Genomic DNA, 20568 nt, shown 5'->3' on the forward strand with positions numbered 1-20568 from the left:
CTTTTCGGATGACACAGCATTGCCCGTTCTATCTGAGCTCAGCACCCAGGACGGTGCACTCATCACAAAAGGAAACGGTGTGGGAAGCTGGCTTTTTCCATGCCAGAAAAGCAACAAACTTACGTAGGCGCCCAGGCTGTGTCCGAGCTCGTGGGCAAGCGTGATGTGGATCATCCTCGGAGGAAGGAGCTGTCCATATTTCTGCAACGTGATCAGCCCTGTGTTCATCGAGACCTCCTTGTCTTGGAAAGTGCGCTGCTTCGAGCAAATCCCTCCAGAATCACCTGGGAGGTAGATTTAAAAAGGTAAAGGACCCCTGACAGTTTAGTCCAGTCGCAAACGACTCTGGGGTTGCGGCGCTCATCTCGCTTTACTGGCTGAGGGAGCCGACGTTTGTCCACAGATAGTTTTTCCGGGTCATGTGGCCAGTATGACTAAGCTGCTTCTGGCGAACCAGAGCAGTGCACAGAAACGCCGTTTACCTTCCCGCCAGAGCAGTACCTATTTATCTACTTGCACTGGTGTGCTTTCGAAGTGCTAGGTTGGCAGGAGCTGGGACCGAGCAACGGGAGCTCACCCTGTTGTGGGGATTCGAACCACAGACCTTCCGATCGGCAAGCCCAAGAGGCTCAGTGGTTTAGACCACAGCACCACCCGCATCCCAGGAGGTAGATATTAACAAGGAAAAAAACCCAAACTTGAGAGATCAGGGACATTGGAGGTCAGACCATGAGGCCACGGAGCTCAATATTGTCAACATGGATTGGCAGCGACTCTCCAGGATTCCAGGGTCTTGTTCCAGCCCTGCCTGGAGATGGCAGGGAACAAACCTAAGGTTCTTTCTTTAAAGATAATGTAAGATTCGTCACCTTGACATCACCTTGCCAACAAAGGTTCGTATAGTTAAAGCTATGGTTTTCCCAGTAGTGATGTATGGAAGTGAGAGCTGGACCATAAAGAAGGCTGATCGCCGAAGAATTGATGCTTTTGAATTATGGTGCTGGAGGAGACTCTTGAGAGTCCCATGGACTGCAAGAAGATCAAACCAATCCATTCTGAAGGAAATCAGCCCTGAGTGCTCACTGGAAGGACAGATCCTGACGCTGAGGCTCCAAGACTTTGGCCACCTCATGAGAAGAGAAGACTCCCTGGAGAAGACCCTGATGTTGGGAAAGATGGAGGGCACAAGGAGAAGGGGGCGACAGAGGACGAGATGGTTGGATAGTGTTTTCGAGGTTACCAGCATGAGTTTGACCAAACTGCGGGAGGCAGTGGAGGACAGGGGTGCCTGGCGTTCTCTGGTCCAGGGGGTCACGAAGAGTCGGACACGACTAAACGACTAAACAACAACAACAAGATTCGTGAGGCAGAAGAAATCAAAGAAACATGGAAAGTGGCCTTATACGTCAAAAGCAGGGTCTGGGGTGTGTGTGTGTGAGAAAAGACTTATCATGTCCCCCTGTTCTCTGAGCAGCTGTCAAAAAACCCCAACCTGTTTTGTGGTTCTAAATGTGTGTATGTGTTTAAAACCCTATCCTCTTATTTATTGTTAACTTATTCACGTTTGTGTCGCCAGTGTTTTGGACGTGTTGTTGGCTTATATTACCGTATTTTTCGCTCTATAGGACGCACCAGATGATAGGACGCACCTAGTTTGGGGGGGGACAAGAAAAAAAAATTCTGAATCCCAGAAGCCAGAACAGCAAGAGGGATCTGGCTTCTGGGAAAGCCTCTTGCTGTTCTGGCTTCTGGGATAGCCGCTGGGATAGCTGGTCTAGCTTCGTGCGAAGCCTCTGCGGGGCAAGGGGAGCCTTCATCCCTGTGCCCTGTGGAGGCTCCTGGGACAGCCTGCGAAGCCTCCGGAGGGCAGCGGGATGAAGGCACCCCGCTGCCCTGCAGAGGCTTTGCGCCGCTAACCCCGAAGCTAGAATAGCGAGACGGAGCGCTGCTCTGGCTTCTGGGACAGCCTTTGAAGCCTCCGCAGGACAGCGGGGTGCCTTCTGTTACGAAAAAGGAGCAATGCAGCAGCGAGCTCCAGGTGGCTGGAAAGCCAAACAGGATGTTGATGTTTATGACTGTACCGTGGGAACAAAGGGACAGTCTATTCACACCACTGAGCACCGGATGTTAGCTCAGAGTGTCATCTGACCTGTACTGGAAGTACAGGGGAGGAGTTTATTCTCTCTCTGCTGTTGGTGTTAAGAGAGTGCAGACACGTTTCTCTGTACTGCTGGAAGGACAGAAATAAAGGCATGTAAATACATTTCTGTCTGTCTCTTTCCCCTCCCTGGGGATGGCAGAGGAGGAGTGGTGTGTTCTTCTCACGTTAGAGGAGGATCGCCGATTGAGACCTCGCCTGATCTTGCCGGGAGTCGCAGACGGGGAGGTCAACAAGGAACTCAAGCCGGGTGCCTGGAGAGTGGCAAATTCCTCAGACTAAGGCTTGATTCCGACACCTTCATCCCGCTGCCCTGCGGAGGCTTTGCGCAGCCATCCCCAAACTAGAGGTCCCGCTGCGCTCCAAAGGCTTCAGGCGGCTATCCCTGAATCAATGTGTAGCCTCTGGAGCGCGGAGGGAGCGCTCCCTCTGCGCTTTGGAGGCTTCGTGTTGCTATCGCTGAAGCCAAGGAGCCTGCATTCACTCCATAGGACGCGCAAATATTTCCCCTTAATTTTTGGAGGGGGAAAAGTGTGTCGTATAGAGCGAAAAATACGGTATTTATCTAAGATTTATTTGGTGATGGGTGGCGAGTTATTAACAGAGCAATAAAAAATTACCCCCATAGGTCGGTCTGTGGCTGTATGTTCTTCCTTCCAAAGATAAGGACTGGGGCTGTTGAACCGCCACACCGCTCACTCACCAGGTTGTCCGTTGAAAGCGATGCCCAGAACTCCGCTGTAATCCCTGTCGGTGAGCAGGAAAGCTAAGCAGTAACTGTTCCAGTTCGCTTTAGAGTGCATCATCAGGAGCATCTCTGGACTGATGAAGGGCGACTCTGAGTGGTCCTCCTCCTCCACGATCTGCGAAAGAAGGATAAGACACACCTGGGCACGTGACGCTGCTTTAGTATTTTGCATTGATTTACAAAGTCTAGAAACCACTTTGACCCAGGGCACCTCAGGGACTGCCTGAAACCCTGCACAGAGACAGTGTGGTGTGGTGGTTAAGAGCGATGGACTCGTAATCTGGTGATTTCAACTTTTAAAATATGGTTTTCATTGAATGGTTTTATGTATAAGTGTTAACCTGTTCTGTTGGTTTATTTCTTGGCTCCCAGTACGTTTCCGAGCACAATTCAAAGTGTTGGTGCTGACTTTGAAAGCCGTAAGCGGCCTTAGCCCAGTAGACCTGAAGGAGCATCTCCACCCCCATCGTTCTGCCCGGACACAGAGGTCCAGGGCTGATGGCCTTCTGGCGGTTCCCTCTTTTAAAAAAAATAAATAATATTTTTATTAAGTTTAACAATAGAAAAATAGGACAATAAAAACACAGAAAAACAATATAAAACACAACAATACAAACTTTCACAATACATAAAATACAAACATTTAACAAGAAGAAAAAAAAGAAGAACAGTCAACACACACAAAATAAAATAGGAAAAAACACAAATCACTCTTTTCTAATTATTTATCTTCAATTAACTTATTTTCCTGACTTCCTCACGCCTCCCTTTTTTATATCCCTTTTTAACAATTAGTTCAGCAAATTCATATCCTACTACTTTGTCCTTATACATTTTACCTCCCAAATTTCAAATTTTTATCTCTTATTACTAGAACCCCTTCATTTTATTTCAATGTCATCAGCATTCATTAATTTTACAATACTTCTGTAAATAAATTTTAAATTTCCTCCAATCTTCTTCCACCAACTCTTCTCCCTGGTCCCGGATTCTGCCAGTCATCTCAGCCATTTCCATATAGTCGATTACTTGCATCTGCCATTCTTCCAAGGTGGGTAATTCTTGTGTCTTCCAATACTTTGCAATGAGTATTCTTGCTGCTTCTGGCGGTTTCCTCACTGCGGGAAGTGAGGTTACAGGGAACCAGACAGAGGGTCTTCTCGGTGGTGGCGCCCTCCCTATGTAACGCCCTCCCATCAGATGTCAAGGAAATAAACAACTATCTGACTTTTAGAAGGCATCTGAAGGCAGCCCTGTTCAGGGAAGTTTTTAATGTTTGATGTTTTATTGCATTTTTAATACAGTTGTATCTTGGTTCCTGAACGGCTAAGTTGTCGAACAAATCGGCTCCGGAATGCTGCAAACCAGGAAGTAAGTGTTCCAGTTTGCAAACATTTTTCGGAAGCCAAACATCCGACGCGGCTTCCGCGGCTTCTGATCAAGTGAAGGAACCCCCTGCAGCCAATCGGAAGCTGTGCCTTGGCTTGTGAATGGTTTCGGCAGTCGAACGCACTCCCGGAATGGATTAAGTTCAAGAACCAAGGTACCACTGCATTCTGTTGGGAGCTGCCCAGAGTAGCTGGGGAAACCCAGCCAGATGGGCGGGGTATAAATAATAAATTATTATTGTACAGTGGTGCCCCGCAAGACGAATGCCTCGCTAAACGAAAAACCCGCAAGACGAAAGGGTTTTCCGATTTTTAGCGGCTTCGCAAGACAAATTTCCCTATGGGCTTGCTTCGCAAGACGAAAGCCCATAGGGAAATCTCCGGGGACAAGCTGCGAATGTCTGCCCCGTGCAAGGGGCGCTCTGCTTAAGAGCGCCCCTCGTGCGGGGCAGCAGGCTGCTATCCGCAGCTTGGAGAGCCCTGCGGGGAAGTCCTGCAGGGCTCCCCAAGCTGCGAATGTCTGCCCCGCGCGAGGGGTGCTCTGAAGCAGAGCGCCCCTCACACCGGGCAGCAGGCTGCTATCCTCAGCCTAGGCAGCCCTGGGGAACTCTTCTGAAGGCTAGCGGCGGGAGAAGGGCTTTTCTTCCCCCCTCCAGCCTTCAGAAGGCTGTTCTGAAGGCTGGCGGTGGGGAGAAAAGTCCTTCTCCCCCCGCCAGCCTTCAGAAGAGGTCCGGGGACAGACTGTCCCCAGACCTGGTCTGAAGGCGGTCTCCATAGGAATGCATTAGTTGATTTTTAATGCATTCTTATGGGAAACCGTGCTTCACAAGACGAAAAACTCGCAAGAAGAAAAAACTTGAGGAACGAATTAATTTCGTCTTGCGAGGCACCACTGTATTATTATTCTATTTGAATTAGCAGCCTATGTATATTCCAATAAATCAATAAGTATAAAAACAAGGAAAAGTGCTATTCTGGAGGAAACAGAACAAGCCAAGAAGTGTCTCCCAGTCAGGCAGGAAAGGAGGAAGAGTCAGAATCCAAGGTGCAGAGAAAGAAGGTGAGACTGAGATGGAGTTGCCTCGTGGGCCAGATTGGAAGCCCCCGAGGGCCACATTGTGGTCCCCAGGCCAAAGCTTTCTCCACCCCAACACTAATGTCTTCACCGCTAGCTGACCCCCCCCCCATGCAGCAAGGGTAAGAGACAAACTCCACCGTTTGGGCATCACCAGGAAAGAGACAGAACAATAAGGCTGCCAAGACATTGATGCCATTATTATACAAATTGCTGGCGAGACCAGGCTTGGAATACTATGTGCAGTTCTGTCCGCCTTGTCTCAGAAAGGGGGTGCTGTGAAGCTAGGCAAGATTCAAAAACGGGCAGCCCGTATAATCAAGGGGGTGGAGTAACTCCCTATGAGGAAACGTTGTGGTGTCTGGGATTTTTTTACTTGAGAGAAAAGGCAAGGAAGAGGCGATATTTTGCGGTGCAGAAAAATCAACGCCTGGTGTGAAGAAACCAGATGGACGGACACAATCCTTCTGCAGGTGCTGTCAGTGTAGACAAGACTAAGCTATATGGACTCAGGAAGAGTCCAATCTTCCTGTAAATAAATCCTCATGCAAAGGATAATATTATCTGTTCTTTACCAGGAAGGTGTTTTCTTTTTCTTTTTAAAGAAAGCCTTAAGGGCACTCATCCCGGGATTATTATTATTTTTTTGTAAACTCTACTAAGAAGACAGCTGTGTGCGCATATATATATATATATATATATATATATATATATATATATGCAATGACAGCAGCAAGAATATTATTGGCACAAAAATGGAAGCAAGAAGAATTACCGACGAAAGAAGAATGGTGGATGAAATTAACGGACTATGCAGAATTAGATAAATTAACAGGAAGGATTTGAAACCTGCGGGATCAGAGATTCTTAGAAGACTGGAGTAAATATATGAAAAGCAATTGTAGGGAACAGATTACGCTAGTAGGACAGCAAGAAGTTCTGTAAGGAGGGCTATTTGAAATATTGCAAGAAAGACTATGAAGAGAATTATTAGTTAATGATAATTAAGAGTAATAGAGAAATTAAGAAATGCAGAATAAGTGATAAAGAACGGAAAATATTCAGAGGTTGTTGACGGAAGTCTAAAAATATTGTGTAAGATAAGAAGTTATGTTAAATGATTGTTGGAAATGATATGTAAAAAAACAATAAAAATGTATAAATAATCACATGACGAAGAAGAAGAAGAAGAAGAAGAAGAAGAAGAAGAAGAAGAAGAAGACAGCTGTGCTTACGTTGATGGTCTTAACTTTGAAGTCGATGTTCCTGATTCCATCAAATTCTGCCCCTTCGTAAATGGCGTTTACAGCTTTTACGTAGCTGGCAATCTGGTGGGAGAGAAAGACAGAGAGAGATGGGAGGGCTAGGAAAGACTCTAAATAGCCCATATTAGCCATAGAATAACAGAATAGTAGCGTTGGAAGGGATCCCAAGGATCATCTAATCCAACCGAATGCAATGCAGGAATCTTTTGCCCTACGCTTCCCTGAGATGAAGAGTTGCATGGTCTGCTGACGAATGACCTGTATTGTCTCGCTCGGTATCAGCTAGGTAAAGGTAAAGGGACCCCTGACCATCAGGTCCAGTCGTGGCCGACTCTGGGGTTGCGGCGCTCATCTCGCTTTATTGGCCGAGGGAGCTGGCGTACAGCTTCTGGTCATGTGGCTAGCAGAACTAAGCCGCTTCTGGTGAACCAGAGCAGTGCACAGAAATGCTGTTTACCTTCCCGCCGGAGCGGTACCTATTTATCTACTTGCACTTTGAGGTGCTTTCGAACTGCTAGGTTGGCAGGAGCAGGGACCGAGCAACGGGAGCTCACCCCGCGCGGAGATTCGAACCGCCAACCTTCTGATCGGCAAGCCCTAGGCTCTGTGGTTTAACCACAGCGCCACCCGCGTCCCTCCAACTTTAACTACAAGTGAGCTAATGCCAGGTAAATTCAAGAGATAGCCAAGGACCAGCACTCTTCTAATAAAACCAACCACCACAGGGGAAAAGTCCCTGAATAAGAGGAAGACATAAATTTCAAGGACCATTCCTATCAAGGGCCAGCCAATAAGAACTATAAGTTCACCACTCAGAAAGAAACCTGTGGCTTTCACTTTGTGTTTCTGGAAGAAGAATCTGAAAGTCCTTTCTAAACCAATCACAAAAGCCAGGCCAGCCACGAATAAAACATTCCCAATAGCCAAAAGTGCTTTGTCAAAAATTAGGATCATTCCAAAGAAAAGGAAAAACTCTCCAAAACCTGTGAGATTCGTTCCAATTTTCTGAGTGTCTGTGAGGGAAATCATGCAATTTGGGAAATTGCAAATTGGATCAATCCATCCTTAAATGAGAATGGAATCAACTTTCCCTACCCACCCCCCGCCCCTGGTTAAGAGGCTTCCTTTGTAGCTTCTGGTACCTGGGCGATCACGGCTTCGATGGAGCCAAACCTTCGGTAGAAAAGGTGGTCAGCCTGAATGTGCAGCAAGCAAGAGGTCTTTGAATAATCCAGGCTTCTCTTCCGCCGCAGCAAATGCTCCGGATCCTGTTGTGGAGAAAAGGTGAAGCAGGGAGATAGACCTTGTGGGGGGCCAGACTATATTTTTTTTGGGGGGATGAACGAATTCCTATGCCCCACAAATAACCCAGAGATGCATTTTAAATAAAAGCACAGATTCTACTCATGTAAAAACACACTGATTCCCAGACCGTCCGCAGGCCAGATTTAGAAGGCTATTGGGCCACATCCGGCCCCCGGGCCTTAGTTTCCCTACCCATGTGTTAGATCCACAAGCTGCGCATATTCCATCAATTTTAAGTTGCCATTCTTCTTCAGTTGAGACTTGTTTTCCACTTTGGAGCTAACGAAACACAGGCCACAGTTGTTGCATACCTAAATAACCTTTTTTGACACCTGGGAATTTCCGTCTGAGCTATCCCCAACAAAAAGGACTCTAGTTGTTGTTGTTTTTTTAAGTACCGTATTTTTTGCTCTATAAGACGCAGCAGACCACAAGACGCACCTAGTTTTTGGAGGAGGAAAACAAGAAAAAAAATATTCTGAATCTCAGAAGCCAGAACAGCAAGAGGGATCGCTGCGCAGTGAAAGCAGCAATCCCTCTTGCTGTTCTGGCTTCTGTGATAGCTGCACAGCCTGCATTCGCTCCATAAGACGCACACACATTTCCCCTTACTTTTTAGGAGGGAAAAAGTGAGTCTTATCGAGCAAAAAATACGGTACTTTTATCAACGTCCACCCTGCCACCTCTTGCTCTCATTTCCCCAAAACTAAAAAGCCCCCTTTCTCAGCTTTTAACGCTCACCTTTGCTGCGAGCTTTTGCTGGAAATCCTGCATGCGCTGGTGTGTCTGCCGAGCCAAAGTCACAGATTCAGAATCTCCCCAGAGTTGATAGTCTAGCAGTGGGGAAGAAAAAAAAATCCATAATGGCGCTGCAGAGTCTCAAGACAAGAGGAAATCTTTTCATGCAGCGGAACTCCCCTGAGGGATTTTTGTTTTCGAAGTCCAACAAGCACTTGGGTTTTGTTTTCCTCACACACAGTCGAGATTTAAAGCAGACTTTCTGGCCCCTGAAAAGTGCTTTGTGGGGAACTCTGAGGACACACTTTTCCCCCTCCAAAAATTAAGGGGAAATGTGTGTGCGTCCTATGGAGCGAATGCAGGCTCCTTGGCTTCAGCGATAGCAACGCGACGCCTCCGAAGCGCAGAGGGAGCGCTCCCTCCACGCTCTGGAGGCTTCGCGTTGCTTTCGCTGAAGCCTGGAGAGTGAGAGGCGTTGGTGCGCACCGACCACTCTCGCTCTCTAGGCTTCAGGGATAACCGCCTGAAGCCTTCGGAGTGCAGCGTGAGTTCCCGCTGCGTTCTGGAGGCTTCAGGTTCCTTTCGCTGAAGCCAGGAGAGTCTTGCGCTGCGCTCAGAAGGCTTCAGGGATAGCCCCGCGCAGCCCCTCCGGCAGGGAGAGGCTGCATGCGGCTATGGCTTCTTTATGGCACAAGCCAAGACAGCGAGCAGGATGGATCTTGTGCCATATGGCTTGTGCCATAGCCGCGCGCAACCCCTCCTGCAGGGAGAGGTTGTGCGCAGCCTGTACGCTGCTCTTTGGGGCTGTGGGGGAAATAAGATTTTTCCCCCTTGATTTCCCCCTCTAAAAACTAGGTGCGCCCTATGGTCCGGTGCGCCTTATGGGGCGAAAAATACGGTATAGCCTGCTGCAGACTGATGCTGCATTTTCCCACCTGAGGAGTGTTATGTCACCACACCTGCCCAGCGATGTTGTGCGTGGGTCTGTACCAAGATCCGCCACATGCTCCTTCGTTCACCTGGGCATGCGCAGAGGAAAAGGTGTGGATAACCTCGCCAAGAGGAGGGTTTTCAATCCACCAGCCACACGGCAGGATCTAGAATCAATCTAGACCAGGGGGTCTCTGACCACCCATCACCCCCAGTGCCCCCCTACTCCATAAAAAGCATAATTCATCAGACCAGTTTACATGACCCCCCACTAAGCAGTGGCGTAGCGTGGGGGGTGCAGGGGGGCCGGCCGCACCGGGCGCAACATCTGGGGTTAGGGCAAATCCACGGGTTAGGGGGCGCAAATCCACGGGTTAGGGGGTGCAAATTACTTGCCTTGCCCCGGGTGCTGACAACCCACGCAACGCCACTGCCACTAAGGAATATGATAACGCAATCTGATCCTCTGAGTCCCTTCCAACTCTCTGATTCTAAAATATGTGATGTAGGTATGATGTTTGTGGGGGTGGTCTGGAGTTTGAGGGTGGACAATTTAAAAAGTCTATGTAAGAGCTTGCACACCTTTGTTCTGGGTTCCTCCTCTTTCCTGCTTGTGGCGAGGACCCTGTTGCAACAGTTTAATAAAGATCAGGCTTACTAGCTGCTTTGCTTCTCAATATTCTCTGGTTGGCCTCTGTTATTTTCTCCTACCAATAGGGAACCCATGTAAGGACTCTATATGGGCTCTTGGATACCCCATAAGGGAATAAGGGCAGAGGTCAGTGTTGCCTGTGACACCCCGATCACCATTCAAGGCACCCCAAGGTGCAACTGCACACAGGTTGAAAGCCACTGACCTAAGTCACTCTCATGATGGATGAATGAATGAGTTGGAGAGGTCTGGCTGGAGGAAGGCGACCCAGCAGATTCGACATAATAGGTGCCGTTCTGCGTCCGGATGAATCCCTCAAAGAGGCCGTTGATGATGGACCCGTGGCAAGAGGAACCTGGCTCTCCTGCGGGAAGGTCAGCAGGGTCATTAGCGCAGGCTGGGCTAAAATCCATCCATCCAAACATTATACAATACAATACGATAATCTTTATTGTCACTGTCCCATACAGAACAACGAAATTGAAAAAAATCTACATCAGACATTCAAAAACCAACAAGCCTGCTATACCAGCCTTGTTAAAAGGTAAAGGGACGCCTGACCATTAGGTCCAGTCCTGGCCGACTCTGGGGTTGCGGTGCTCATCTCGCTTTATTGGCAGAGGGAGCTGGCATACAGCGTCCGGGTCATGTGGCCAGCATGACTAAGCCACTTCTGGTGAACGCCGTTTACCTTCCCGCCAGAGCGGTACCTATTTATCTACTTGCACTTTGATGTGCTTTCGAACTGCTAGGTTGGGCGGGAGCAAGGACCGAGCAACGGGAGCTCACCCCGTCGCGGGGATTCAACCTTCTGATTGGCAAGTCCTAACTCTGATACCCCATAATTAAATACAATATACTCCCCTAGAGACTACCTTACACTGCGTTTAAAACCAAAATCGCATTTGGGTAGAAACTGTTTCTCAGGCGGCTAGTCCTAGTCTTTATAACCCTGGACCTTCTTCCAGAAGGCAGAAGCTGAAAGAGATAATTTCCAGGGTGCGCACTATCCTGCGCTATCTCTGCAGCTTTCTTATGGCACCTGGAAGCATAGATTTGATCCAAGGTGTGAAGAGTGCACCCAATTATTCTCTCCGCAGACTTTACAACCCTGGACAGCGTTGTTTTTTCCCTGACCGCGCAGCTCCCAAACCACACACACAGACCATAATTATGTGACCCATGTGAAACTCTGTAAACTGCAGGCATCAGGTGGGATGTCGTTGGACTCCAACTCCCATCGGCCGCAGCCAGCATGGGCAACAGTCAGGGATGATGGGAGTTGTAGTCCATCTGAGAGGGCCAGGGGCTCCCAGTCCCTGAAGTTGGGGAAGCTTTGTAAATCTGCATCCATTTTGCACAATTTATTCATCTTGATTCATTCACCCTTCCTTCTGGGATTTTCCCAGCCATTGCCCCAGGACTTTGCAAGCACAGTTTCACTGCCTTAAGGACTACCGAAGCTTGTTCTCCCCCTCCTTTTAAAATGAAAGCTCAAATTAATTAATTTCAGAGTGTCTGCTCTGAATAGGAGTTATGTGGAAAGCAGACTTGTCTGGAATTCTGTTCCGGTAGAGAGAAAGAAAGGCAGGTGGGAGACACAGAGAATATATTATTTTTCTATCCCCCTTTGTGAGATGCTGACATCTTTCCAGACCTTTTTTTAAAAAAATAAATAAATTGTCACCTTCCAGGATGCCAGTGTAAATGAAAGAGAGGTTCGTGGGCCCGGCGTCACCGTTTCTCCTGGTGATCTCAATGCCTCTTGCAAAAACACTCCTGTCCCTCCATAGTCTCAGTCTGAAGACCCTGAAACACAGTTTCGACACATGCCTTTAGCTTGCGGAACTCATTGCTTGATGTGGACACCAGAGTGAATACTTTTGTTGCATTTTTTTTAAAGGGACAAATTGTGGGGTCTCTCCATCATCCAGCCCAGACACCGAGGGTTTTCTGGCGGTTTACTCCCTGCAAGATGTGAGGTTACAGGGAACCAGGCGGAGGGCCTTCTCGGTAGTGGCACCCGCCCTGTGGAACGCCCTCCCACCAGATGTCAAGGAAATGAACAACTATCTGACTTTTAGAAGACATCTGAAGGCAGCCCTGTTCAGGAAAGTTTTTAATGTTTGATGATTTACTGTGCTTTTAATTCTGTTGGGAGCGTGGCTGGGGAAACCCAGCCAGATGGGTGGGGTATAGATAATAAAAAATATTATTATTATTATTACAGAATTGTAGAGTTGGAAGGGACCACAAGGGTTGTCTGGTTCAACTCCCTGCAATGCATGAATCTTTTGCTCGAAATGGGTCTCGAACTCATGACCTTGAGATCAAGTCTCATGCTGTGCTGACTGAGCGTCACCCACAGATACCTGCCCCACTTATGCAAAAGTTAGGCTGTTCACAAAGTAAAGGAAGGATTGAACTCTGATTAATAAGAATACACACAGAGGCTTGAACCAGCAAGACTCTGGGAAGGGTGCCTATAATAATCTCTTGTCTCCACCCCCTGGCCCAGGTCGTTTTATTCACAAAAGAACTTTTTACAGAGTGTTCGTAAGAACCAATCAGATTTCTTCTGAGCATTTCAACAAACCCCACGTGGGGAAAAGTTAAACTACCAAAACCAATTAAGCACATATTTCTGGGGTAAACAAAACAGAACTACAAAAGGAGTGTCGTTGGGCAACCCCAGAGGTGATAAACAAGCAATATACATGATAAGAAGGACAGCATCATTATCACCTTCAGGTGAGATCTGTTTCCTGGCCCTAAGATTAACATCCTGAGATTAACATATCAGAAAAGCTACATCAAAGAAACTGCCCACTGTCTTTGATGACCCAGGATGCCTGACTTGTCAAAAAAGAAAAATGGAACAGGGATGCAGAGGTGTGGATTGATCAAGAATCATATCAAAATAGTTTAAACCCAGTCAACGCAATGCTTTCATTGCTGACACAGATGGCTTACTCTATATTTGTTATAATTCCTCATAGCAATCCCATAGCAATCCCTACATTGAACTGTTACGGCTAAAATCTGGGTGCGGGGCTACTCTGCCACCCAGCTCATTGGACTAAGTCCGCGGGTCCCTGCGGAAGAAAATGAGCTCAGCCGGACAGGAGCAAACTGCAGAAGATCCAAGTTTATTGCGCAACAGGTTCAAGACGAGATTGAACAGCGAGAAAGGGGTGACATGAACTTTTGAAACTCCCCCCCATGTCCCAGAATACAGTGCAAAATACACCCCAGTTACATCATGAATACATTAAGGAGAGGTTGGGTTACACCGGATTAACATATGGAGGAGGGAGGGGGGAATATGCAGAGCTGGAGATATGCGCAGATAAGCGCTTCCTGAGTGCCGGTGATGGGAAGACAATGGTCCATGTATGCATAGTCTGCCACCTGGCATTGCCCGGAGGAAAGGCTTGGCAGAGCACCTTACTTGAGGGATTATGGAGGACAGGGGAGGTGTCATAGAGTCCTAGAGAAATTGAGCAAATTGGCACGTTGATTTTCTATGGATTTTATAGATTTTAGTCCCTTTTGACATTGACAATTGGGAATAAATGGATATATTGTAGCGAAGAAGAAGGTGAAGAAGACATGCCCCCCCCCTTTCCGTAACAGAACGGATGGTGTTACTGTACCTCTGGTAGGCTTGGAACTCGAGCAAGATCGATCTCCCGTCTCCTTCCTTCCTTGACTCCTGATGCATCTTCTCCAAAGCTCCTCTGTCGTAAGACAGCCTCTCGTGGCGCTTGACGTAGGCTCTTGGGTGTGTGACCCCGCTTGCTTAAACGGAGAGGGAGAAACTCAAAGGGGGCTTTGTTGGGACGGCAGGAACTGAGGGTCAGAATTCAGTCAGCTGGTTGCCACACATCCATCAATATCCCTGCTGCTGATAGCACCAAGGGTCTCTCTCCTTTTCAGACTGAGGGCCACATTCTATCTTGTACGTCGGCTGAGTCAAGCCAGAGTGGTGCATGCTCTGGTTATCTCCTGCTTGGACTACTGCAATGCGCTCTCTGTGGGGCTACCTTTGAAGGTGACTCGGAAATGACAACTCATCCAGAATGTGGCTGCCAGACTGGTGACTGGGAGCGGCCGCTGAGACCACATAGCACCCGCCTTGAAAAACATACATTGGCTCCCAGTATGTTTCCGAGTACAATTCAAAGTGTTGGTGCTGATCTCTAAAGCCCTAAATGGCCTCAAAGGCCCAGTATACCTGAAGGAGCATCTCCACCCCCATCGTTCCGAGGACCTTCTGGTGGTTCCCTCACTGTAAGAAATGAGGTTCCAGGGAACCAGGCAGAGGGCCTTCTCGGTAGTGGCACCTGCCCTGTGGAACACCTTCCCATCAGATGCCAAGGAGATAATGAACTACACAACTTCTAGAAGACATCTGAAGGCAGCCCTGTATGGGGACGTTTTTAATGGTTGGTGGTGCGTTGTGTTGTTCTGTTAGAAGCCACCCAGAGTGGTTGGGGCAACCCAGCCAGATGGACGGGGTACAATAAATTGTTTATTTTTATTTCCTTCCAGGCAACCTTCCATGGGAGGGTGTGGAGCAGGCCCAGGGAGGGGGAGTTTCATGTTAAACTCTGGATGGAGTTAAGCCCTTATTCCACCTTAAAGGTAAAGGTAAAGGGACCCCTGACCATTAGGTCCAGTCGTGGCCGACTCTGGGGTTGCCACGCTCATTATTGGCCGAGGGAGCCGGCGTACAGCTTCCGGGTCATGTGGCCAGCAGGACTAAGCTGCTTCTGGCGAACCAGAGCAGTGCATGGAAATGCCGTTTACCTTCCCACCAGAGTGGTACCTATTTATCTACTTACACTTTCTGCTTTCAAACTGCTAGGTTGGTAGGAGCAGGGACCGAGCAACGGGAGCTCACCCCGTCATTGCGGGGATTCGAACTGCTGACCTTCTGATCGGCAAGTCCTAGGCTCTGTGGTTTAACCCATAGCGCCACCTGTGCCCCTTATTCCACCTTATTCTACCCTATTCTAATATACATGACTCCTGCAACAACTTCCTGCTGTCTCAAATATCTTTAAAAACAAAGAAAAAAAAATGGCTATTGGAAGTTTTCTGCCTGAACTTTGATAGCGGTTGCTATGTAAACATACATGGAGGGGTGTTTTTTTTGGCAGGGGTACAGACTATTGAAGTAATGTGAAATATCTTTGATTCATGGAGAGCATAATAAAAAAACCAGAGGTTCGTGGGACATAATCCAAGGGAAGAGAGCAAGTGGGAAAAGAAAAATGGTATTAGAATCCTACCTGAGCCAGGCGTTTGGGAAAGAATCACTCTCCAAAAAGGGAAACTTAAATACCAGAAGGCCAGCATGGCGCGAAAGAGACCTCTTTTCCTTCTTCCGATTAGGGCGTGCCGGAATTCAGAGAAGGTTCGTCATTTGAGGCAAAGGTATCACAACACAGGAAGGGTCCTGCACGGACTTGTTGAATTCGAAGGCTGCAGCTTGGGCTGGTGATAGTTGAGTTCCAGCTCCTTGCTGCCAGTACTGGGCAACTGTGGTGTAGCATTAAAAACATAATGTATGGGGTGTTAGGGGAGGGGATAGTACCTCTGGTGGGGGGGGGGGGCAGTTTGTCCACCTTTGGTCCCTACCCTGCACTCAGCTCTCACCTGTGGCTCCTAGAAGCTGTCAGCAGGTGACAGCGGCCACAGTCCCAAGAAATGGCTTTGACTGGCCAGCAAAACCAGGTGAGGGCAGCCTCAGTTCGTCCTAGGATGTTTAGATTCTAGTATAAGAGGCATCTGAACGAAGTTCCTTTGCAAGAGCATGGCCTGAGCTGTCCCGCCATTTCTCTTCAAAAGCTGTATTGCTTTCTCCTAGTAAAAATGTTTTATGAGCTGCATACTATTTTTGAAGGAATGCGGGTGGCGCTGTGGGTTCATAGAATCCTAGAGTTGGAAGAGACCACAAGGGCCATCGAGTCCAACCCCCTGCCAAGCAGGAAACACCATCAGAGCACTCCTGACATATGGTTGTCAAGCCTCTGCTTAAAGACCTCCAAAGAAGGAGACTCCACCACACTCCTTGGCAGCAAATTCCACTGTCAAACAGCTCTTACTGTCAGGAAGTTCTTCCGAATGTTTAGGTGGAATCTTCTTTCTTGTAGTTTGGATCCATTGCTCCGTGTCCGCTTCTCTGGAGCAGCAGAAAACAACCTTTCTCCCTCCTCTATGTGACATCCTTTTATATATTTGAACATGGCTATCATATCACCCCTTAACCTCCTTTTCTCCAGGCTAAACATGCCCAGCTCCCTTAGCCGTTCCTCATAAGGCATCGTTTCCAGGCCTTTGACCATTTTGGTTGCCCTCCTCTGGACACGTTCCAGTTTGTCAGTGTCCCTCTTGAACTGTGGCACCCAGAACTGGACACAGTACTCCAGTACTGTGGGTTAAACCACAGAACCTAGGACTTGCTGATCAGAAGGTCGGTGGTTCGAATCCCCGCGACGGGGTGGTCTTGATCTACAGGGTGGCAATTTCAAAAGTCTTTATAAGGCCTTGCGCGCCATTTTTCTGGGTCCCTCCTCTCTCCTGTGGGTGCGGGGAGCACCCTGTTGCAACAGTTCAATAAAGATCAGGCTTACTAGCTGCTTTGCTTCTCAATATTCTCTGGGAACCTATGTAAGGACTCTATATGGGCTCTTGGATACCCCGTAAGGGAAAAGGGCAATTTCTGTTTACAAGATCTCCTGAGATTTCTTATGACCTGTCTGGAACCCGGTAAGAAAGGCTTTAAAAAGCTCTCCCTGTGCTGTTTTCCTGGTAAGGAAAGTTTTTGAGCTATCCGCCTTGCTTACTGAGCTTTCGGAAGATTGTGTGAGGCCTCTGGAAAGCTTTCACAGCTTCCCAGAAGTCTCGCATTACCTCTCCAGAGCCTATTAAGATAGGGGCGGTTCCAGGTGGTCTTATTGACTTTGGGTCAGCCTCCATTGACCTTCATTCCAAGGAAACAGAACCTGGGAAAGTGCAGGCACTGCTTGGGAGGGCAACAATACTATTGTGTGTGCAAAGCACTGCACTGTTCAGCTTTGCCTTGTCTTTCACCGTTATGGTGAAATGTGGCCCTTCAGGATTCCCACAAGACCACACCCTTCAGTGGCATTGCCACATCCCCATCTCATGCGCCTGGCTGCAATGTGTGCTTAAATCAGGGGTCAGCAAACTTTTTCAGCAGGGGGCTGGTCCACTGTCCCTCAGACCTTGTCGGGGGGCATGACTATATTTGAAGAACCCCCACGAATGAATTCCTTTGCCCCACAAATAACCCATTTTAAATAAAAGCACACGTTCTACTCATGTAAAAACACCAGGCAGGTCCCACAAATAACCCAGAGATGCTTTTTAAATAAAAGGACACCTTCTACTCAGGTAAAAACACTCTGATTCCCGGACCGCCTGCGGGCTGGATTTAGAAGGCGATTGGGCTGGATCCGGCCCCTAGTTTGCCTACCCATGGCTTAAACAGTGACACCACCAGCAGCAGCGCAACAGCACGAGTGTCGGATTGGTGCCACTGCTTAGCCTACCGAGCACCAGTTTCTCCACAGCCTGGCTGCTCCGGCTCTTTGCAGCACATTGGGAAGCCAGGTGAGCAATGCTACTTCCCCCAGCTGCACCTGACTGCTACACACTCTCTGCCCCGTAGAAACCTCTGACCAGTGTCTGGGATGTTGTTTCTGGCCCTGATTGACATGTGGCCTTTGGAAGGTTCCCCACGAAGTGATGGAATGGGTTTCTGTGCAGTCAGTCTGAAACGGGACCCAAAATCCACTTTTTTCCTTTTCCAAGGGAGCATTTCTAAAATGCATTAACTTAAGCACTTGAGTCAATGTATAAACAGAAACCCAGCTGTATAAACAAGTGCTCAAAGCCCTCTCCTTTATCGGTCTGTGACGGCAATGGATGGCCTTGCCAGTTCCGAGTGGAGAAGGGATGGCACATCGGGGTCTTATCTTACACACTGACGCACATACCTTGTCAGGTTTGACAAGAGACCTGGGAACAGTGCCAGGAGTTAGTGACCTTCCTGCCCCAAGATAAGAGTATAGGAACAGGAACCTTTTATGGTCAAGAGTACCGGAACAGGAATATCTGTTTATGGTCATGGATGTCAACTTACGTGTATAAGCTGACGTGGTTGGATTCCTGGGGAAGGGGGGAGAGGGTGCCTGGAGGATATATATACTGCATGAAATTTCTCATTTCTTTGGACTTGCTGTGGACGGACCACGCAAGTGCCTTCTGCTACCCGGAGAGCAGAATAAACTCTTTCTCTGAATCAACCTCAGTGTCATTTGACTTCCTTTCTCTCTCCCGGGAGCAATGCAGACCCCACCAGTCGGTAAAGTCTAAGACTGTGGTCCTGGAGGCGGAGCATATTTGCCACCCCCTACCGTATGTGCTTCTCTGGCATGTTTTATGTATTGTTATAGGATTGGGGTTTGGGCTTGGTTTCTGAGGGTCACTCCCCCCCACCAAACCTGTCCCCAAATCTACCCAACCTGGTCTTTTCCTTACATGCCAAGCAGGAGAAACATGCAAACTGTATCCAACATGAGCCGTACTGAAGAGTAAGCATTAAAATTGACACACCTGACTTAGGTCTACCAATTTCAATGGATACTCAGAATAGAACCACTGAAAGGAATGGATTTGAGTTAGTTGTGCTGATCAATTTCCATGGGTCTGTTTCTGGGCAGGAGTAACACTAGACACGGTCTTCAACTTGCTATCGAGGTCTGCGCTTCAGAAAGATCCTGCTTTAGACAAGCTCCACAGGTCCCAAATTGAAATACTTTATTGTCACTTGTACAACTTGTATACAGTGAGATTACACGAGCACCCCCCCCCCCACTCAGCTTAAGTCTTAATTCCCCTCGTTTACTGACGCACACCCACCAAACCCGAAAGTCAGTTGCCCTGTTGTTATCTTTTCATTCAGCAGCCTAACAGCCCATGGACAGAAGCTCTTATTTACCCTGTTGGTGTGACTAATTGTGCTTCTATATCTTCTGCCTGAAGGCAGGAGATCAAGAAAGTGCTGGCCAGGGTGTAAATCATCCCAGAGAATTTTCTTCACTCTTCTTCCGCTATTTCATCCAGTGGCTTTACGGGACAGCCCATAGTATCTTGTGCTGTATTCACCACCCTCTGTAGGCACTTCCTATCAGATGATGTCAAAGCAGCGTACCACACCGTGATGCAGTATGAGGACAATTACCCAAAGCAGCCCACTTGAATCTGAAGCACACCACTACTGTGTATGCATTCAAAATTATTGCCTGCTGAACATGTCACAAGATAAGCAATATATAAGACTTGTTACTCAACAGAAGATCTATTCCCAGTTCCATCAGGAGCAAAAAACTGATTTCAAATTTAAGACCGCTCCATTCATCCTCCTATTCTCTAATTTTGATTGCAATTCCAACACCCCTCCTCAAAATATGCAATTTGGGGGGGAAAACCAAGATCACGCAAAAGACTACCAAAAAAAGCAGCTGTCACGTAATTGTAAACTGGGTTTCTTTATTTATAGAAAATGGAATGCCCCGTAAAAGAAACATTTTCTTTTAATGAGGGGGGGAGAGGAGGGCAAGTTTGCGTGTGTGTGCGAGGAGGGGGGGGGGGGTCCACATACAGAAAATACACGTTACCAAAAAACCCGAATGGCTTTTGTTTCTTTCACATATTGAGCTATGAAGTAAAAGAATGAAGGTTAACTTAAAAGTCACAGTCAGTGGTACACTGGGGGTGGGGTGGGGAGGAGTAGCAGTAGTGTGTGTGTGTGTGTGTGTGTGTGTGTGTGTGTCTTCCCCCATCTGTTGCCAATTGTACAGTTAAAAAAAACAACAACAACGCTGGAACATTCAGTAGCGGCGGCTGAAGCGAGGGTCGCCAGGCCTACTCCCTCTGTCTTCTCCCGAGAAGACTTCTCCTTGTGACTCTTCGCTGTGAGACGCCTGGGCTGGCGGGGCACTGGGCAAGAATCCTCCCCGCCTAAGGAAGGAATCACAAACCAACATAAAACAAACAAAAGTTTCAAAAAACTAAGTTGGAAACGGAGTTGTCTAAAGTTAAAAAATTTGCCAATTTTTTTTTATAATTTATTGTTGGAATGGCATACAAAGGTTGAACAAGTTACCGTTTTTTTTGCTCTATAAGACTCACTTTTCCCCTCCTAAAAAGTAAGGGGAAATGTGTGTGCGTCTTATGGAGCGAATGCAGGCTGTGCAGGTATCCCAGAAGCCAG

At 47.8% G+C, this 20568-nt stretch overlaps 3 protein-coding genes across 3 annotated transcripts in view; all 3 read right to left on the minus strand.

Annotated features, from left to right (window-relative positions):
• LOC128405612 (disintegrin and metalloproteinase domain-containing protein 10-like) overlaps positions 1–15709 on the minus strand; it is a 31221-nt gene extending 15512 nt beyond the window's left edge. Inside the window, exons 1-9 of the mRNA XM_053372416.1 lie at positions 15557–15709; positions 13916–14060; positions 11947–12068; positions 10465–10623; positions 8681–8772; positions 7777–7902; positions 6605–6697; positions 2862–3021; positions 124–284 (exon numbers count right to left, since the gene is read on the minus strand). Of these exons, the coding sequence (XP_053228391.1) occupies positions 124–284; positions 2862–3021; positions 6605–6697; positions 7777–7902; positions 8681–8772; positions 10465–10623; positions 11947–12068; positions 13916–14060; positions 15557–15623 (1125 nt within the window). The 5' untranslated portion in view covers positions 15624–15709. The remainder of the gene's footprint in view (positions 1–123; positions 285–2861; positions 3022–6604; positions 6698–7776; positions 7903–8680; positions 8773–10464; positions 10624–11946; positions 12069–13915; positions 14061–15556) is intronic.
• LOC128405841 (vesicle transport protein GOT1B-like) lies at positions 6846–7663 on the minus strand. The gene is made up of 2 exons (XM_053372840.1): positions 7254–7663; positions 6846–6855 (listed from the first exon to the last, which is right to left on the minus strand). Exons 1-2 carry the CDS (start codon positions 7661–7663, stop codon positions 6846–6848), a joined length of 420 nt encoding a protein of 139 aa, XP_053228815.1.
• Positions 15710–19824: 4115 nt separating the features above from the next.
• Positions 19825–20568, minus strand: part of LOC128405611 (scaffold attachment factor B1-like) — a 38289-nt gene continuing 37545 nt past the window's right edge. The window contains exon 21 of the mRNA XM_053372415.1: positions 19825–20315. Coding sequence (XP_053228390.1) covers positions 20186–20315 — 130 coding nt within the window. The 3' untranslated portion in view covers positions 19825–20185. The remainder of the gene's footprint in view (positions 20316–20568) is intronic.

This window comes from Podarcis raffonei, chromosome 18 (genome assembly GCF_027172205.1).
Source record: "Podarcis raffonei isolate rPodRaf1 chromosome 18, rPodRaf1.pri, whole genome shotgun sequence".
Classification (NCBI taxonomy): domain Eukaryota; kingdom Metazoa; phylum Chordata; class Lepidosauria; order Squamata; family Lacertidae; genus Podarcis; species Podarcis raffonei.

What these genes read in the sequence shown, in the direction of transcription:
- LOC128405841 (XM_053372840.1), bottom strand. Translation starts at nt 7,663, where the DNA reads ATGATTTCCCTCACAGACACTCAGAAAATTGGAACGAATCTCACAGGT.